Source organism: Pagrus major, chromosome 23 (assembly GCF_040436345.1).
Source record: "Pagrus major chromosome 23, Pma_NU_1.0".
NCBI lineage: Eukaryota > Metazoa > Chordata > Actinopteri > Spariformes > Sparidae > Pagrus > Pagrus major.
Window position 1 is genome coordinate 13,811,272 of NC_133237.1, and position 19,865 is coordinate 13,831,136.

The 19,865-nt window shown below is 41.3% G+C and overlaps 1 protein-coding gene across 1 annotated transcript; it reads right to left on the minus strand.

Moving 5' to 3' along the window:
- Positions 1–686: 686 nt before the first annotated feature.
- Positions 687–18,337, minus strand: pitpnc1a (phosphatidylinositol transfer protein cytoplasmic 1a). The gene is made up of 9 exons (XM_073494990.1): positions 18,275–18,337; positions 17,897–18,045; positions 13,083–13,171; positions 10,627–10,634; positions 6,892–6,963; positions 5,384–5,479; positions 2,983–3,138; positions 2,308–2,371; positions 687–2,024 (listed from the first exon to the last, which is right to left on the minus strand). The coding sequence occupies exons 1-9, from the start codon at positions 18,335–18,337 to the stop codon at positions 1,714–1,716; spliced, it is 1,008 nt and encodes a 335-aa protein (XP_073351091.1). The 3' UTR covers positions 687–1,713.
- Positions 18,338–19,865: the final 1,528 nt, after the last annotated feature.

The following is a 19,865-nucleotide window of genomic DNA, read 5'->3' on the forward strand; positions in this document are numbered from 1 at the left end:
AGCCCCATTTTCAAGTGGGTCATTTGTATTTGTTCAAAACTGAGAATGTAATAATGTTGACGGACAATTTAATACTTTGTTCATTTTCAATCCAGAGCTCTACATTTTGTGTTGTAAGAATTTTAGAGTGATTTATACATTGGGTTTAAATGAAAGTACTAAATTATGCATTAGTGGGTTTTTATTATATTTTCTATCAAGTTGGGTGTAAATTTTATTACATTTTCTGGCGTTAATGCATTTCCAGGGAAATTATTACATTATTTGATGCGACACAGCCTGAGGTCTTATTCTTTTTCGGTAAATACAATGTTGGGCGGTGTAGTTAAAAATCAGAGTGCAAAAGTGTGCAATTTTCAAATGTTATTTAAAAAAAAGGTGTTGTCTTGTCTTTTGTCTTAAATGTTGGCATCACACTCATCTAATTTGATGATTGGACTCATTTAAGAGGTAACATGAGTGTTTATCCTTCACACTAGTCTGAGGCCTTTGATACACATCTGAAAGCACTTCATATATGTTACATTTCAACAAATACTCTCATCTTCTCAACTACTTTAGATTATTGGTGTATTCCATTCAAATAAATGGTATTAACAAAGACTGCTCATACAATTATGGATGCAACATGTTTTAATTTCATTTACTGAATACAAAACCCATCAACAGTATAACTAAAAAATTAATACAGTTGAAATGCACAAAGCAGCAAAACAACATGCAAACCACATGACCGGTCTGTAAAAACTCAGTTGAAACACAACATCAAGTATGAGGCCGAGATAACAAAGAAAACATAGAGAACATTAAATTCACAAATATTTAAAAGCCGCCTCTGGAGTCAAAATCATGCAGTTACAGAATTAATTTACAGACACTGAGGCTGACAGAACTCACTATAATAAACAAACACTTAAATAAGGTTGAGTGTCCTGTCCTTTAAAATACACAATAGCAATTTCATAGCAGCATCATCACTGGATATGATATTCTTTTAGAAGTATTGACATTTTACTGGTTAAATAATGTTCATACAGTATATACAAGAATACACAATTACCTGACACCTTACTGTGAGAACCATAATACTCAACTGATACAGTGGCCAACAAGGATCTGTCAAAATAGTCCCCAACCACACAAATAGATATGTCAAACCACAAGGTCCAGTTACCAAAGCCAGAGACTCTGATGCTTAAAGGTAAAGCAGAAATATAAACGCATTCTCTACAAGTTCATGTGCAGTGACTAAATCTCAACATATCTTGTCAACACACCCTGAGCTTGGATGAAAGTAAGGTGATGCTCTGTGGGATAAATCATTTTCAGGAATGTACTGTACGCTACACTCAATCTGACTAATTGGACTCCAAACTGTCTGACGCATGGTGCTGGCTGTCTGTTTTCTGAGGAGGAGACAAGAATGAGGAGCCTCCAGCTGCTTAAACTCTCAATGGGACGCACTAAACCTTTACACCTCGCAGGACTTTTAACTGTGGAGATCAGGCTGCCTGTTTGTACCTGTAAAGGCAGTCTGGGAGCTGTTGGCTTTGCTGTAACACCGGCGAGTCTGCTGAAGGGGCTGGAATCAGCTGGACAGCGAAAAGTCTCCTTCACTTCAGCTAGCTGAGGGGGGAATTGTGGGATGTGCTGGGCAGGCATCCTCCACTCATCCACAGGTCGAGGGGGTTCACCAGTGGCACAGCCCCGCTCTCATTCTGGCTGCGGACTGGAGTTCCAGGAGAAAAAGCTGGGCAGTTTGAAGATTGAATCCCTGCGGCCCGGATCAGGCAGGGTCAAGGTCTCGGGAGCAGATTTCTTCCTGGGACGCTCTTTTGGCACTGACAGGAACTCGGGGGCTTCTGTGGAGAGGGGGGTGGACGGGGCGCTGTTAGGGCCGCTGCGGGTGCTGGATGGCAGGGGCGTCTCTGAGATGGAGATGGTAGGGGGGAAGGTGCCAATCTTCAGGTTGGTGGCTTCTTGTGTGGCACGCTCGTACTCCCTGACTTCCTCCATGGTCATGTCTGTTGGGATGGAGGCATTACACTTGACAAACTGATTGGATTGTTCAATTTCTGAGTGAGACAAAGTTAGCTGTAACGTTTTGTAATGCTTTCTATGAGGTATTCTTTGAATTGGAGTCATTCAAATTGGCTGCCTGCCTAAACATCCATTTGTCCCTGGAGCAATCTACAGAAATGATCAGGGCTTTGCCACTATATCAAACTGCAATCTTGAGATGAGTCACTTTCTTCACACAAAAAAATGCCCGTGTTTCATGAGCACTGCCATCTCTAATAAACTTACCAATCCACTCATCCACCCAGGCAAAGGCCTGCCTGTGTCCTAAAAGCAGGACATCTCGAATCACCTGAGCAGAATTAGAAAAAAAGAGAGAGAAAAGGAGGTGAGATCACAGAAGGAACAAAGATGAAGACAGAAGGACGCAGGGAGGAAGTTCAAAGAGAGAGGATGTGAATCAGAATGAGTCAACTTTGACGGCTGTAGAGAGTTTTAATAACATTTTTAAGTTCTAAATGTTTCCGTTCACCCCTGGAGGACTGATAAATATGAGTCACTCCTGGTGGTACTGAGTGAGTAATGATCCTGCCTGTATGTGTGTGCCTCTGGCAAGGAGAGGACAGGGACAGTTCACCCCAGGGACAGAGGCTGTAGCGGTGAAAGGGATTTGGGAAATAGGAGATATGAAGTTTAAACTGTGCAGCACAGGTAAAGGGAGGTGGTGCAAGGCAATCTGCAGCAAGCGAATGGGGCAGATATTGTAGAGGGCGATTATAGAACATTGGTCCACAGCCAACTGGTTGTTTGTCACATGTTTTAAGAGCAGAAAATGAAATGCCTCTGGCTCTGACATCCATCTACACGGGTCAAAAAGTTTGTCTGAGTAGGGAAAAGCATTATTTCTGAGACACATACACACACAAAAGAAAACAAATCACACAAAAACTTCTCTGTTCTTACCTTGTGCACAAACTGCTCTACACGTGTTTGCAGGCCCCAGACTTCAAACTTGACTGTGACAAGTTTGTAGGAGCACATGATGGGATCTTGGGTGTCGATCCATCCTTCCTGCAGGAGGCCTCGGTTAGTCTTCTTTGACTTAAAACACCTCAGGTCCTATAAGGTGATGAGGCATGAGGAACATAAGAAATTCTTCTTCAGGAGGACAAGATTTGCATGAGCATGTCTGCAAAAGTGGAAGGCCAAACATCCTCTTAAACTGTTTTTCAACTAATATCTAATTAAAATGTTGTTTCCAGTCATTTATCTCTTTCTGTCTTTCTCACACATACACACACACTCCAACACACCTGCCTATAGGACAGGATCACCTGCACTCATTACAAGCCTCATGCAGAGTGCAGCCAGGCTTCACAGCAGGGCTCCCTAATCACAAGCTTTATGTGCATTAATCACTGCTCCCTATAGACTAATTATACTGCAGTGCTCATTTGTCTTAGGGTCATGTGTCTGATTGTGAGTGTGTGCGGGGGTGATACACAACTCTACTGGGAAAGCACTCGGGAGTGGAGGTGGAAGAGGCCTGTTGAATTTGCACATAAAATGTGTCACAAAGTTTCTTGGCAGACAAAGAGGGAGAGAAATTTTAATGAGCGCTTTTCCTTTTCAACTAGTATTTTACCTTAATGTCCTCCAGATTTACTGAGCGATTTTCTCTATATGCTGTTATATGGTGTTAAAAGTGGTATTTTACTGTGATAAAGACGGCAAAGAAAGTATCACCACAAATTACATCTGTAGATTAAAAAATAAGACCAAGATGCACAGCGGTTTGGAGAAATGCATACCAGTGAGGTTGCAGTTTACATCCATGTCCGTCCAGATTGAAGAAATGTAATAAAAGGAAGTTGTGTAGTTAAGTGGAGGTTATTACTATATTGACATGTATGATTCCAGCAGGGGTGCAGAGGAGCTTCGTCACCTGGTGCAACAACAGTCACCTGGCACTCAGTATCAGCAAAACAGATGAGTTTGTGTTGGACTTCTGCTTTATGTCTGTCAGTGTGTGTGTAAGTTCAAGCTCACTGGCAGCTGGCTGTAGCCTCATATTTTGTGTACAGACACAAGAGCAATATTGATCTACTCATCTAACTTTTGGCAATAAAACAAATCAGCATTTTTTTTTTAAAAATGCTGATTTTTCTCTAAAGAAGAGAGTCAGAGCCAGACCTTCTGGAGGAATAAACACCCCGAGTCACATCAGATTCTGACAGACGGGAGGAGAGCTCAGAAACTACTTTTAAACTGTTGGGATTAAAAAGTGGATTTATCAACCTGACTGCAGCAGTGATCCGTGAAGGTGACCTCCATTGTGGGTTTTTATGTACTGCTGACTGGATCTGGAGGGCAAATGTTACTTTACTACACAAGAAGAGAGGGTAAAAAGAAGAGAGTGAACCAGAGTGTCTGGTGAGTGCTGAGTGTTGTGATTGACCCAAGTCATTGACACAGATACACACACCTTATGAGACACTTTAAGCTGCCTTTTGTGTTTGAAAGGTGCTATTAAGTTGACATTTATTATTATTTTTTCTATTATTATTATTATCATTATTATCATACAATGAGCCTGGAAATTGTATGGAGCAAGAATGTCTGCGATCATTATCTTTTCTTAAGTTTCAAGTACATACAGCAAAAGCACAACACATGCTATAAATGCAGTGATGCTGTTGAGGTGTCTGTAGATGCTGGTAACTGGTTCATTCATGTGTGTCACTGGTCTCAGTGGTTTAGTATCAGGTGAGACTCTGGTGCATCCAAAACCCATCTGTCTTTAAAATCCAATGATGTTTATGTCGGCAATGTGACTTCCACTTTTAGCTCTGGACAGCATCTCTGTGCTATTTTTAGATCTGAGCGGATAAAAGCAGAAGACCGTAAAGCCTGTTGGGAGGTGTGTATATGTGTGTGTGCGTGAGAGTGTGTACGTGTGGGTGTCAATAATAAAACACCACTGCAGTGACACCATGACCCCTCTGACTATTAATAGCTCAGCTTTTTATCACCATCGCACCCTGATAGACGGGTGTGCACACACATGCATACAAATGTCAAATCACCACAGCTAATGTCCATCACCTCCCCCATGCACAAACATGCATTTCCATCACTCTGAGGAGGCAGATGGCCAGCTGGTGGTAAAAAATGAGCCGGCGCTGCTCGAGAAAGATAACACACTATTCTGTTAATCTGCTCACATGCGTCTATGTCCATCTCCATAGGCTCTCCTCTATTCTTCTCTTTTCATCCCTCTTCCCACCTTCCTTTTATCTCTGACATTCACACACATACAGACATAAACAGTGTGTCCTGAGGTCAGCGACTTGACTCCCATCACCTCTGACTCCTTGTAGTGACGCTCAGGGATCTCATCATAGGCGATGTCCACAAACCAAACCTCTGTTTCTTCTTCTCTGGGCTCGCTGCCAAAGATCTGAGGAACAGGAAACAGTTCAATGTGTGAGGAGGACAGTTAATCAATGATGCACTGACAAATGCTGTGGGATGATGTGCTGTGATTTCCCCCGTCACTGGGTACGACACTTTCTGACAATAAGATAATATCCTCTTAGTCGTACGGAGCTTCTTTCCTTCCCTCTGGCTTTACAGAAGGTGACAAAACCCTAAACAAACTGCAGGGATTAATGTGACTCACACAGTCAGTGACACACCGTGTGGTCAGTGATTTCTTCCTGTGTCTGACTCACACAGGAACAGGAAAGCGGTTTCAGTTGGTTATATGCTCCATTCAGAACAATTTCACCCCTCCTGCGTCAGTTACATCCTTCAAACTTTTATGTAGCGCAACGTAGAAAAGGCAAAGAGAGGAATGAAAAGGTTAATAGAAGAGATGAGGAAGAAAGAAGAAAGACTGTACGTATGGTGAAGGCGGTGGGGTAAAGTGTGTGTTTGAGAACAGAACGGTCCGTTTCAGATGTAAAATCATGGTCGTCTGTGACCGTCTGCAACTCCCATGAGCCACCAGTAAGTGGTGCTGCAGCTTTTAGTTTTCACCTACAGTATTGATCGAGGCAGTATTGTGTAACCTTCAGTCTTACCCATACTGCCACTATTTTTCAAGTTGTACTGAAGGAAAGGTGGAGAGCAAGCACTTTAAACTGTAAAGAACGACTCAACAAAAACAAGTATAGCTTGTCATGTTGCTGTAGGAGAAAGTCAACACTGACTCTTTTCATGTACAGTGTTTGTTCCTCATCTTTTGTCTTTATTATTACATGAATTATTGAAGGTTCTATATTTGAGATTTTAAACATAACTTAGCAGCAAACAACTATTTGCTGTATTCAGATATAGTGGAGTAATGGCATCCTGAACAGAGAATAAAGTCACACTTACTATGTGTGTTGTTACCCAAGCTTCTCTGTTCTTTGTTTTGGTAGGCGGGCTGGATGCGTGTGCATGTTAGTGCATGTGAGTTGGGTTTTACAAGCTGTTAAAGGGCTCCAACTTGCCCTTCAAGATAGCAATACAGGTAATTTATCTAAGGCAAAAATACCAATATTACAGAAGGACTCACTCACTCTGTCCGAAAAAATTGAGGACATAGTTTAATGAGTGCTAATCCATGTCCTTCGTCTAATAAAAAGACTGATTTATGAGCAAAATCTCACAATTCAGAGATGGCACAATGATGCAATAACCCTCGGACAAAGAGAATTCATCAGGTCTTATTTCGAGGCGTGAGAAGTGAGAAGAATAAGGGAAGAAAAAAAGAAATAGACAAACGTGCAATGCTTAAAAAACAGGCCAAATGTTGGAGAGCCATGTTAAGAGCCCCTCTTTTCCTGTCAGATCTACCCACACGACACCCTGAGCTCTACTCACATTATCGTTGCTCCCTTTGTTGTCCTCGTATTTGGTCTCTATGTGGATGGAAAACTTGGGCAGGAAGGAGCACTGGAGGGGGTGGACAAGAGAAGACGGTGAGAAATCGATGTGCACGGTGTCAACTTTGTCAGATGATGATGACACAGCTATGGTTTAAGAAGGTAAAATATTTCTGTCAACTGATCCACAGGACGAGATGTGAGACCAACTGTGTGTCTCTACATCTGGGTTTTATTGCCCAAACCAAACCAGATGAGCAATAACGATTATTCTCTCACTGTGTAGATTTACAACTGCAGCGCACACGCTCTCTTTCTACATCACCACACACACACACACACACACACGCATACTTTATTGCATCTAGCCATGATGACTTTTGTTCATCGGCTCTCAAACACAACAGTTTGATTTAATTAAAGCTTAACACCACCAATCATTATACAACCAAAGAGTGGAATACTGGTTACATAAGCTGTTGATGTACAAGCCGGTGTGTCTGAATGTGTGTGTGTTTATGTATGGCACAGTGGAACAGAGACAACACGATGGATGACAGAGGGGCTATAGGGCTTGATGCTGGGATTTCATGGTGGATACATGCTGAATCCATTGGTGTGTGTGTGTGAAGACAGAAAGAAAAGGAAACAGAAGGATTGTATTGTACTGTAATTATAGTGCAGTAACTCAGTGCTGCCTGTCAGTCTTACTGACCTTGTGAGTGTTTGAGTGAGACATCAGGAAAAGTGGCATGTGAAGAGAATGAGCACATGAACCTCGATCCGATAATGTCAGTCACTTTTATTTGACATTATCATTGACTCTTTGTCATTCATTTCCTTATCATATTCCTTATTGTTCAGGAACTTCAATATATATAAACTAATTCAAAATAAAAGTATAAATCTTAAAGTTCTCATACTATACTCTGTTTTAGGTTCATAATTTTATTTTTAGATGTCTACCAGAAAATGTAGGCTTAACAGGCTTAAGTGTTAAAAAACACATTATTTTTCACATACTGCCCTAGGACCTTTAAATTCCTTTAATCTGTTATCATTTTTACTTCAGCTTTCCTTACAAAAGTTGAAGGATGAAATACCAACTGTAAGTCTCATTAGAGCACTACTACCCACGAAGTGTCTAAAGCCACTCTCGTGTCTCTGTGATGCTGGATTTACACACAGCCTTGCTATGAGTCAAAAACTGAAGTCGGCATGCTGACATGTTCACAGTGCCAAAGCTAACCAGCTGATGTTAAAGCTGCCGTAAACATTGCTGTCGTTTTAGCTAACTTCCTCTTCGTTTTGCAATTAGCAGTCCCCTCCCTCCTCTCTACGTCACCGCATGAATGCGCAGTGGTAATCTCCAGACATAGCAGCAAACAGGAGGATCCTGCTCTCTGCACGTTGACGAGCAGACAGGACTGCCTCTTTATTGAGTTGTCTGTTCTGACATATAGAGCTATTTAACACTCATTTTAATAAAAATAAAGCACAACAGCTTTAAGCAGCTGGTTATAAATCACTGTATTAGACCAATCAAAATTTTGACCTAATGATGGAGCTCATATGATCGCTAAAGTGATTTAAATTCACCCTGAGGGGGTGAATTAAGAATGGGTTTACCAAACTTCACGGCAATCTATCCAAAAGTTATTTCACAAAAAGTCAAAAAACGTCAGCCTGCTGTTGGGGAGTTTGCAGAGGAAAATCTATTCAGTAGTAAGCTGTACTAATAGACTGATAAAAATCAGAGCATGACATGACTTTGCAGCACCTCTACCTCTTAGAATAACAAAGTGACTGTCATTGCCACTGCCAATCATTATCCTCGTCTTTTGCATCATCATCACCACCCACCTTGGGCTAATCATAACAAATTGCTCCAAAGCTGAATCAGTCCCACGAGGCTGCGTGACTACACAAGCACCATCCACACAGACTATAAATATTTGTTTAACCTACAAGTGGATCTCTGTCTCGTCAGAGGCTCTTATCAAAATCCCCATGATTGCTAATTTGAGAATGCTGTTAGCGGCTTTGTACAGCTACAGCATTTTTCCAAGAAAGGGAGACTCATTTTCAGAATGAAGTCAGAAAAAGTTACTTTCACATCACTTGGTATGACCTCAAACATCCAGATGCTCCATGTATCTGTGTGGTTTCAAGGGAAAAGATCAGCCGGCTGCTGATTTTATTGGTGCTTCATTGATGTTTCCTTGCTGCTTTAGACATAAGGTGGGCAGGCTAATGTTCCTCTAGTGTCCCAGAGCCAATCATTAGTGCTTTTTCTCAGTGACAGTCAATTAAATAGTTATTTCTGTTGAGAGCTGTGGGGTTTCTTAATGGTTTTAAAGGGGAAATTCGCTTGATTAGTTGGTATTGACAGGAGGATTGGTGCAGCAGGGCTGCAGGTGTTGCATCAGACAATTGGTGAAGAAAAGATCTGGCCTGAAGGTGAAGCTCTTGGAAGTCGATTTTGCTTTTCCAGCTTCAACTATGGTCAGGAGCTCAATTTAATTTCAGATGCATGCAGCTGAAATGCGATTCTCTTGGGGACAAGGTGCGGAGCTCAGATATCTTGAAGGAGCTTAGTGTAGAACGGGTGCTCCTTTGCTTGAAAAACAGTCAGCTGATCAGCATTCTGATCAGGATTCATTCTTGGCACCTCCTTGAAGAATTATTCCAGGCATATCCAACTGGGAGGCGACCCCATGGCTGACATTACATATACCACTTGGCCTGGGAAGACCTTAAGATTCGAAGAACATCAAGGTTATATTCCTTCGCCGGCTGCCACCGTGACTCTGACTAGCTGATACTGATTACTGGCCGTGGTTACTGTTTTTTGTTGACTGAACATAATAACTGTATGTACGACACAAAATGCAAAATTAAGAGGAAAAAATAAAACATTCTGTTGGGAATTAATGGATGGGGATTTAAATGTCACTGTGTGGAAAATGTTAAAATCTGAGACAAGATGTTGTTTCTGTTGAATTAGACTTCATGGGATGTGAGCACAATCTGATGAATGAAGGTCAGAACAATATTTGCATAATGTCACCAACATGTCTCTCTCGCTCTGTCACACACACACACACACACACACACACACACACACACACACACACACACACACACACACACACACACACACATATTAGGGGTGGAAATTTAATGAAACAATATTTTGACAATGATGATGGTGCAAACATTCTGTTACAAGACAAACATACAAGGCAGTTGTGTCACAATATTAAATAAAAAAAATCTAAAATAGCAGTCATCAGTTATATATTGATATTTTGACACTACTATTCATGCAATAATGTGTTTAATGTGACTTAAATCTAATATTTATTTTATGAAACTGCCAGAAAGTTCTAAGAAAGTTAAATTAATCAAAAGAAGGAAACAGCTAATGGCTTGTGTATTGCAAGAGATTGGTTCATGATACACTGATGCACAGCTAATACAGTTGCAGATGTTCACAGTGTGACAGATGGTGCAGCAGGACATTGGTATGTCACAGTTCAAGTGACCATGAATTCCTGCTGGAGACAGGGTTCACCATCCTGTGGTAGCAGCTTTCAGGAAGTGTGTATCTACTCTCACCTTAACCTCTACCACAAAGATTCACATGTCAGCTTTTGGATCAAGTGTTTCTTTGTATGTGTGATTTTGTGTGAAACACGTCCATGGATGCACACATACTGAAACTACTCACCGTGTACTCTAACCATATTCCCAGCAGAGGCCATCAGTACAACGGACAGAAATAGGAGATGTGAGATGGGGGGAGGACAGGCAGAAGACAACAAGGAAATGAAACAGAGAGACAAGAAGAGATTTGAGAAGAAAAAACAATTTAGTTCAAAATGGAGACAGGACCATTAAGCTTCAGCAATAGCACTTCAATCTCACAGAAAGCACATGGGAGGAGACTATTCTGTTATGACACATTCTTATTGTTTGCGTCTGTGTGACAGTGATTGTTTTTACATGCGCATGGTCCTACTGAGGGAATGTTTGGTCACAAGTGTTTGTCATATGCATGCATGCTATGTGATATCCGCAGACTTTTTTTTACTATTGTGCAGTCGAGAAAGTCACTCTGTGGTTAACCGATAAATGGTGAAACCGATTAATGGTTAACCATTGACTTCCCTATTTCATGGTATTGTAACAGCCGTATCATTTATGCTCAAAACCTAGCATGTAATAAAGACACAACCAACCACAGCTAATTCCCATTTCAGCACAGCATCCACGCAGGAGATGCTTTTCAATTTCATGCCATATATTTTCTGTAAAAGGGCAAGAAGTGAGTTTTTCAGCCAGACACAGAGAGGCTCCACAGAGGGTCCTCAATCCCAAAGGGGAATTCTTGTCCTCACAGAGGTGGAAGATTCATGACCACCAGCCACACGATCAGATGTCCTTCTTGTACACAATGAATCCTGGATGCCCGGCCATACAGTATATGCAGAAGATTGCCTGAGATGGTTCAGGTATGCAAAAATATTGTCTCTCAGGTGGTTTGTAAGAGAGGACATAATGGACGATGTGGATGAGAAACTGTGGCCAAATACAGCAGACAGGGTACAAGCATTGCTGTTTATGTGTCATCTATAGCTAAATTATCTTAATTTCAGATTATTATGCATCTTGCAGCATAGGCCATTGCATAATAAGCGACTTTTGTTTTGGTTGCATTAGTGCTTCTGGATATATGACTGTTGTGCTGAGCGACAGGTTGGTAAAGAGAACTGTCTGAACAGTTTGGAAAAGGGAAGTAGTTAGTACAGAGAAGTGTGTGCTACCAATTGTAAAAAGTCATAAAGCAGTTCTGCTTTTGCTGAAACTTTGTCACAAACTTTGCAAAAGTTTCTGACAGACTGTATGATGGCACTCTAGATGAAACAGCAATCTCTCTACACAACATAGTTAGGATGACTGAAGAATAACAAAACAGCTGTCTGACACATTCACAAACAGTGACAGCATGTTTGTGTCAGCTTTGTTGTGGAACCTTCAATCCTTAAGGATATTTCATCCTGGCAGTTCCAGATGATGAAAACACCACTTAAAGTGTCAGGTGTATTCAGTGTGCCATAATAACACATGAAGAGCTGCAGATAACAGGTTCAGTCACATCTTATGTAACACATCACCCAGACTTTTCACGCTGTGAGTGGTGTTGCATAACACGAGTGGGACACTTAATAAGAAACTGTTATGCACAGGGTTCTGTTCATACTTAAGTTGCCGCTGTAGTAACTGTGAGAATCACAGCGTTCGTTTTAAAGGAGACATATGATGCTCGTTTTCAGGTTCATAGTTTGATTTTGCATTACTACTTGAATAGGTTTACATGCTTTAATGCTCAAAAACACATCAATTTTCTCACACTGTCCGGTGCAGCAGCATTGTATTCCCCGTCTGTGTAAAACGCCCCTGTCACTTTAAGGCCCCCCCCTAAATACCCAGTTTCCTCTGATTGGTCAGCTCATACACGCCTGACCTACAGAACTACAGAGAAGCTGTCCTAAATCAAATGATCAAACTAGCTGTTAGGCATAACTTATGCAAATGTGTGACATGGTGATGTAGTGCGATGTCATAAAGTCACAGAATTAAAGGCAGGGCTACTGACGTGGCGTTTCAGTAGCAGTGTTTCCTGTGGGAGAGAGGAGCTTCTGTTGGTGCGGACTTTGACTTTTTTAACATTCAAGATCTTTTACATGCACAAGAACCTACAGTATATAAATCACTGATGGAAAGGAAAAAAAAGAAAACGCATAATAGGTCTCCTTTAAATGTTCCAGCAGCGATAGTGATGCAAATTATCTTCCAGTAAAACCTGCCTGTCCTTTCCACCATCCCTCTGTCCCTCCCTCACCTCTGCTCATTATGGACTGTTTTTGACAGAATATTGCTTCCATGTGCGGTTGCCCTCCAAGTGATCCAATGTAATTGCAGGTGAACAGAGCAATGTTTGTAGAAGGCTGCAGAAAATGGGAGTCTGAAGCCATGTTATTACAGAGGGGGATCCTTAGACAGTGGTGTTCTACTTTTTGAAACCAATGTTAATTTTTGTTACATAATATAATGTTTTGTAAGTAATTAAAGGGGGCCAAATGAAAACACACACATGAACACTTCGAGTAATTAAAGCATTACCTGTGATAGTGTACGGGTAATAGTTCCAAGCCTTCTCTGTGACGTAGAAAATTTTAGGGACCACTGCTCTGGCCCAACTGGGAAGCTTGCTGAAACACAGAGAGAGTGGATTGATTTGTAAAGTGAAAGAGAAGAAGCAGAAAGACAGGCATAAAAGTTAGAGGACAGATGGGACAAATAGCTGATGTACAGTCAAAGTAATCCCCAACTTTTTTTTTCTGACCACCCACAAAAGGCAATGACAAGCATCCAACTGCGTGGAGCGATAATGGAGGCCATGCAAGGCAGCCATGATGGCCCCTATGGAAGTTGATTACACTGATTACACCCTGCACCCTGCAGTGGATCTTGCACTGTGATAGATGCAGAGAGGGACACGGAGGGTGGAAAATACAGAGAGCCGGTTATTACTCGGCACAAATGGATTCTAAATTCTGGCAGTTGCAGCCAAGAGGCCGAGCACCTTATTGGGCGTCCAATCAAAATGTAAATGATTACTGAGGAAAGGGAACAACTGGGGCCAAAGCTTTGTTAGCTGGAGGGAAAATTGCCAAGCCACAGATCTGAGAAATACACATTATTACAAGGCGGAAAACTCAGATTTTCCGTTGAAACTTTGATAATTTTAACAATAGAACAATAAGTCCAGATGATTGGAAACAGAGAGAATAAGTTAGTGGAGACTAATCTTTGATCCAGACATCTGCAAACTGATTATCAGCCAACCGCGCACGGTAAATAGCACAGTAATTGGACACAAAGCCATCATTATGTTGCAGCAAATTTCACTTTCAGGATAATTCTCTTTTAAACTAGCCATTGATTAATTTCACTCGCATATTATCACCCTCTTCCCTTCTTATTCTGTGTCTGCCAGCTGTAATTGAATATGGAGATTACACTGAGAGTCAGTACGGACCACTGGGACCTGAGACGGACGCTCCCCTCTGGTCTCTCTCCAGTAGACTGTCAAACAGCCAGGGGAGAGTCCACACACAGCCGACTGGTCACATGTCCTCACACTGCCTTAAATACAGACTGCAGCTATAACATGGCAACAGGTGGTTTGTGGGTGGAGAGGCAGGCAGTCCGACAGCGACTGCTTAAATTATCTGTCACTTAAACTGACCTCATCTGCCACACACACACACACACACACACACACACACACACACACACACACACACACACACACACACACACACACACACACACACACACACACAGGCACTAAACTATCCGCTCCTCTGAGTTTGTCAGTGACACTTCACATTTCCCAAAGGCCCACTTTTACTTGTCACTTCTGGCCACAGGACCTCACCCTCTCTGCCTCTCACTTTCTCCATGTGGCTCTCTCTTCGTCTCATTGTCTTGCTTTTGGGAATGAGTGCCCCAGTTGTCTTTGACAGTCGTTGATTGTATCTTATCAGTCATCTTATCACACCAGAAGAGGACGTGTAAATTAAATTCTGCAGAAATACTGTGAAACAAATGGGCATAACCACTCTTCAGTTTGAGTTTAAGAAGAGATTGAAAAGGAGAAATAGATTTAGAAAACCTAGTTTCAGCAGGTGAATCATTTCAGGGGCCTCATTTATACGTCAGATTTAATTTTTTTATCTTAAGTATAACTTGGGCAGAAAACCATGTGTTATTTATGAAACCTTACTTTGATGTGGAAATGATCTCATCGCTAAGCTGGGGGTGCCAAACCATGAAATGTGATCACATCATGAAAAACAGTTTATAATTCTGGATTAAAGAGCATTTCTAGTTAAAAAAATAAAAAGCATAAACATTATAATTATTGAAACTATTTTTTTCTTTTTTTTCACTTGAAATATCTGATTTGCTAAATTTAACCCTATGGTGGACAAACTTTGGCCGAGACTTGATGCAAGTGATTTTCTTGCTGGTTATGTAGGGGGTATGAGATGCATATGTGTCCAAGTCTGTGATGAGCCTCATAAACAATGTGCCGCAGCGTGTTTGGATTTGCAAACTAATTTTTAGTCCACTGAACATGTGCGCCTTCTCTTTTATCGCAATGATCTCTGAGGCCCCAGAGTTTGGAGGCCCAGACTGCAAAAGGCAGATCATTCTTAGTTGCCAGTCGGATTCAGAAAGCCACTATCAGCTTAATCCCACTGAGCAAAAACATATCCAAAAGACGTCTTTCCAACGTCTTTGACAACATTGAAAAGACGTCCAGTGGAGAGCCGGAATGAAAATTTTGTGATATCTTTTTTAGACGTCTTTTCAATGTTCACTAGTGACATCCTTAAAGAGTTCAAAGGTTTTACTAAATGTAATTTTAGACATCTTTTCAACTTCAGTGACAGACGTTTAAAGAACTTCTTGTGGTTCAAAAATAAAGTGTTTATGATTGGCAAGTTTTTCTCCATGCAGCTATGCAGTACAGGGTGGATTTGAACCCCGCACCTCAACCTCATTAGTCTGCAGGAGGCATGCACTTTACCAGGAGAGCTATTCATCATCTTTATTAAACACCATGTTTTGTCATTCAATCGTGGAACATGAACCCTACCTGATGAAGCTTGGATCATAAAAAACATGGTTTTCAATGTCTGAAATTGCAGTGAGACCCATTTGGTCTCTTGGGTTGTTTTCCTGTAAACATAAGAGCCTCATCACCACTGTTTGTTGTCAGATTTTTATCTGACAGCATGATGGTCCTGAAAAGTCCTGGAAACAACGCAGTGAGTTCAGTCAGTTTGAACTCTGTGTTGCCCTGCAGGACTAAACTGTGAAGTGAAACCCTCCGTTCATTGAGGCCTTCATATCCACGTGTCCTGCCTTGGTTCAGCTGTCCATGTCAGCATGTTCTCTAGAGAGACTCTGAATCCATAGCAGCTCAAGTGCACCGCAGCTGACCCTGTGCTCCGATCTGTCCATGGAAATCAATAGTTTCAAATTACATTACTTTGATAAGAGTTGGTTGAATTGATGGATTTGTGCTCCTGGTGTGGATTTATTGAACGCATTGACCGGGCGATGATAGGCCTGCAGTATATGACTGGCCATGAGCTAACTGAATTATTGCTGTGGAAGTAAGCCATGCACTGACTAATGCACATAAAACAGCTGAGATAAAGAAAAGTAAATTGAAAAGAGAACCACAATTAATTGAAAAAAGAACCGGTAAATCATTTGAAGTCCGTATGGCCATAAAGTCTGAAGATGGTGGAGTGCACTCGGTTTTACATGTTGCTGTTGGACTGTGATAGATTGTCCAGGTTTACCTAATAAAGTGGCCGCTGAGTGTGCGAAATATCAACAATAAATCCCTGATGTTAACTTACAGACTCTTCTTTAAAATCCATATTTCAACCATCCTCAAAGCTTTAAAAATCTTCTCCAGCTCATCTGTTCTGTTTGTCTATCTCAGTCTTCGCAATCGTTACACATTTAATAAGGAAATCAATAAGCTGCAGAACCAGGCTTTCACCTGGCTTCACCTCATCACTGTTCTCAATGAAAAGGTCGAGTGTCTGTCATATCTTTGTACAAATGTGCACAACATTTTGTTTCCGCTGCACGGATGAAATGTTGCAGGTGTGTGTTGCATTCAGAGTGCATTCACAAATGAGGCTGAGGAGATGACACTTCAGACTGCACACTGCTGCTAATTCAATTGTAATCCTCATAGAAGAGAACACACACAAGAGAAAATCATGAACTCAATTTCATACTTATCAAGTTTATAAAAGCTCAAGGCCAGTCTGAGCTGAATAATAGGCTTGGGGAGATGAAAACAGACACCTAACTATATTTTTACTGAAACCTGAACCTTTACCTGAAACACAAACACAAACCCTGATGATATCTGAAATCTACATTTGTTATAATCAGCATGACCTATACATACTCAGCTATTTATATTAATAAGACAGCTTATAGATGACGACATGAACGCATCATTTGACACCTAAACCTATGTCTAATCTTTGTTTTACCACCGAGGATTGCAGGAACAATGAGTGTCAGTGACAGCTATGCAGCAAATCACATCATCTTTTCTTTGTTGGATCTCTCCTTGAAGCTTTGTAGTCAGCAGCCTGATGGGCAGTGACTCGTGACAGACTGCTGAGGATTATTAGAGTGAGATGAAATATAAGAATAAAATACAGTCTTCAGCTTTGATGTTTCTTTGAAGCTAGCCAATAAACAGACAGTTTTCTCCTTTTGCGATTGGAGTATTATACAAAACACACATTTATACCTAATGTAAATAATCAGTGTTGAGAAGTAACCACTTACATGTAACTAGTAACATGCTACATAATTACGTTTTTATTAAAGGAGACATATTATGCCCATTTCAGGTTCACAGTTTTATTTTGCATTACTATTAGAACGGGTTTAAATGCTTTAGTGCTCAAAAAAACGCATTAGTTTCCTCATACTGTTTCCCCACGCTCTGTTTTGGCTCCTGTCTCTTTAAGGCCCCCCTCCTAAATACCTAGTCTCCTCTGATTGGTCAGCTCACACACACCTGAGCCAGCACCGCAACAGAGAAGGAGGTCTAAATCAATTCTTATAAGCCAAACTTGCTGCTAGGTATTAATTATGTAAATGTGTGACATGGTGACGTAGTGTGATGTCACAAAGTCACAGAATTAAAGGCAGGACTACTGATGAGGCGTTTAAGGAGCAGTGTTTTCCGTGAAACATCAATCAAAAAGGGATAAAATATAAGTAACTTTACTTTGATAAACTAATTAAAATAGTTCCATTATTTATTACGTTTTTATCTACTTCATTAAACTGAACATATGTAACAAGGCACTCACTTGTTGAGGTAGATTCGTTTCTCTGTGAACTGGCCTGATCCGTGCTCGGGGTCCTCATACGGCTCGTTCTGGACCACCTCCACCCCTTCCCCACGTTCACTCTGCTCATGACTGTGTTTACTGATCATATACAGCTGGCCAATCCGGTACTGAAAGACAGGAGACAGGAGACAAACAAACACGCAAAAGATCCTGATATTAGATCAATTGTCCTTTTCAAACATGGGTGACATTTGGGGGTAGACATATTAACATTGTTAGGGTACAGTTCTGAAACTCCAAATGGAAACAATACACTCTTGCTGTTAACTCAACAGCAGCCATCAAAATAAACACAGAGAGGAAAATACCAGGATTACCACTCTCGCTGCATGACACCTGGGAGGCTGTGGGATTAGAAGCTGTCTGCAGCATAGTGACAAAGACCTCATATAAGGTCATGACCGGGCAGCACAACAATAGTAACAGCAGCACCAGTAGCCAGTTAAGTGACCCCATCCCACGGCCCCTTGTGACTCATCAGTCAGCACACACATCTTTCACTAACTGTCACTGACTGACCCACTTGGCCCAATGACAATGTCACTTTTGGTGGAGCTGACAGGCTGGACTCGGGCGTCACTTGGAAACTATTTTCCATACATTCGGAAAACGGCAAGCGCTGGAGGGAGGACAGAGATTTCCGACTGCTTGTAGGCCTATTTCCGGGCCTGAGGAAATCGATCCGGCCCTGACGGTGACTTATGCCGCGCTGCTGGAATGCCAAGAGTTCATGTAGGACTCAACTGCCACACACACAAACAGAGCTCCAACCAAGGATAGCGGTGTTAAGCTAACGGAAAAAATGGACAAGGACTTCCTAGGAACTTGACTTGTGACTCACAAAAAGCAAGGAATGGGGAGAACAGAAATGTGATAGCGACTAGTGCGGAGAAATAAGCAGAGCCGGTGTGCACCAGTAAACAAGCTCAGGGTGTAAGTTCTTCTAACGCAATGTTACATTTTTCCATCTGCCCACCATGACAGGAGACCAAGAGGCTGAGGTAGAGTATTCCCAGCTGGAATGTGGACAGCGGTGTGTTTCTGACTGAACAGCTGTTGGAGTCTGGCATACTTTTTCCACTCACAGTGTAGGCATAATAGATGAGGAACCTGTATTCAAGTCGCACACAAACACACCTGACAGACATACAAAGCACACGGGCAGAATGAATGATTTGTAGTAGACAGGACAGGAAGTAGGACAAAATAATATTTTTGAAAAGCGGCTTCATCTCATCAGTAATTCTGTATAACTGGTGAATCAATTAATTACCTGAATGTGAAAGGTGTCACTCATACTAACAAAACCAACTCTGAAGTTCTCCTCTTCTTTACAACACATTTCAACATCATTCAGCACAATGTTTTGGTGTTATGGCTCTCAACTTTACCAGTCTCACTGGTGTTATTTCAGACACATCTGGCAACTTTGTTTAAACCCTCTGAACTCCAAACAGTTTCCTGGTGTTTTTTGCTCCTGTCACATTTGTCACTGTTGACTGTCTTTTCAGAGTAATATATAAGTCCTGCACCTCTATGGAAACACTACAATCATGGCTAGAAGAGGGGGATAACGCTCCTCTAGCCAACTTTCTTTTGCACAGTATAACACAGCCATGATGCCATAAATAAAATAAATAGAATCAAAAAATGAATTTCTTTTTATTTTGTTTATTTCTAGTTGCATATATTATCCATACATACAACATTTTTCCACATGCCCACAAGTGTGACCAATAACAGGAGCGTTTGTAGTGCACGGTTAGTTCAAGGACAGTTGAAAAATTGAATCTCCGACAAAAAAATCCTGTTTTTACGGCTCCTGACAATGACAAATTGTGTAATTTTGGCAATTTCTTTTAAATAAAACATGCCTTTTAAAGTTGGCTGCAGGTTTTAGGGACTTTTAGGATTCATAATTCAGGCT

Bases quoted from the DNA above. Each gene is read 5' to 3' on its own strand.
- pitpnc1a (XM_073494990.1), bottom strand. From the start codon at position 18,337: ATGACCTTATATGAGGTCTTTGTCACTATGCTGCAGACAGCTTCTAAT. The intron at 18,046-18,274 runs GTGTCATGCAGC...CCTGTCTTTCAG, and splicing joins CTAATCCCACAGCCTCCCAG to TACCGGATTGGCCAGCTGTA. The intron at 2,025-2,307 runs GTAAGTTTATTA...CCATCCCAACAG, and splicing joins CTGGGTGGATGAGTGGATTG to ACATGACCATGGAGGAAGTC.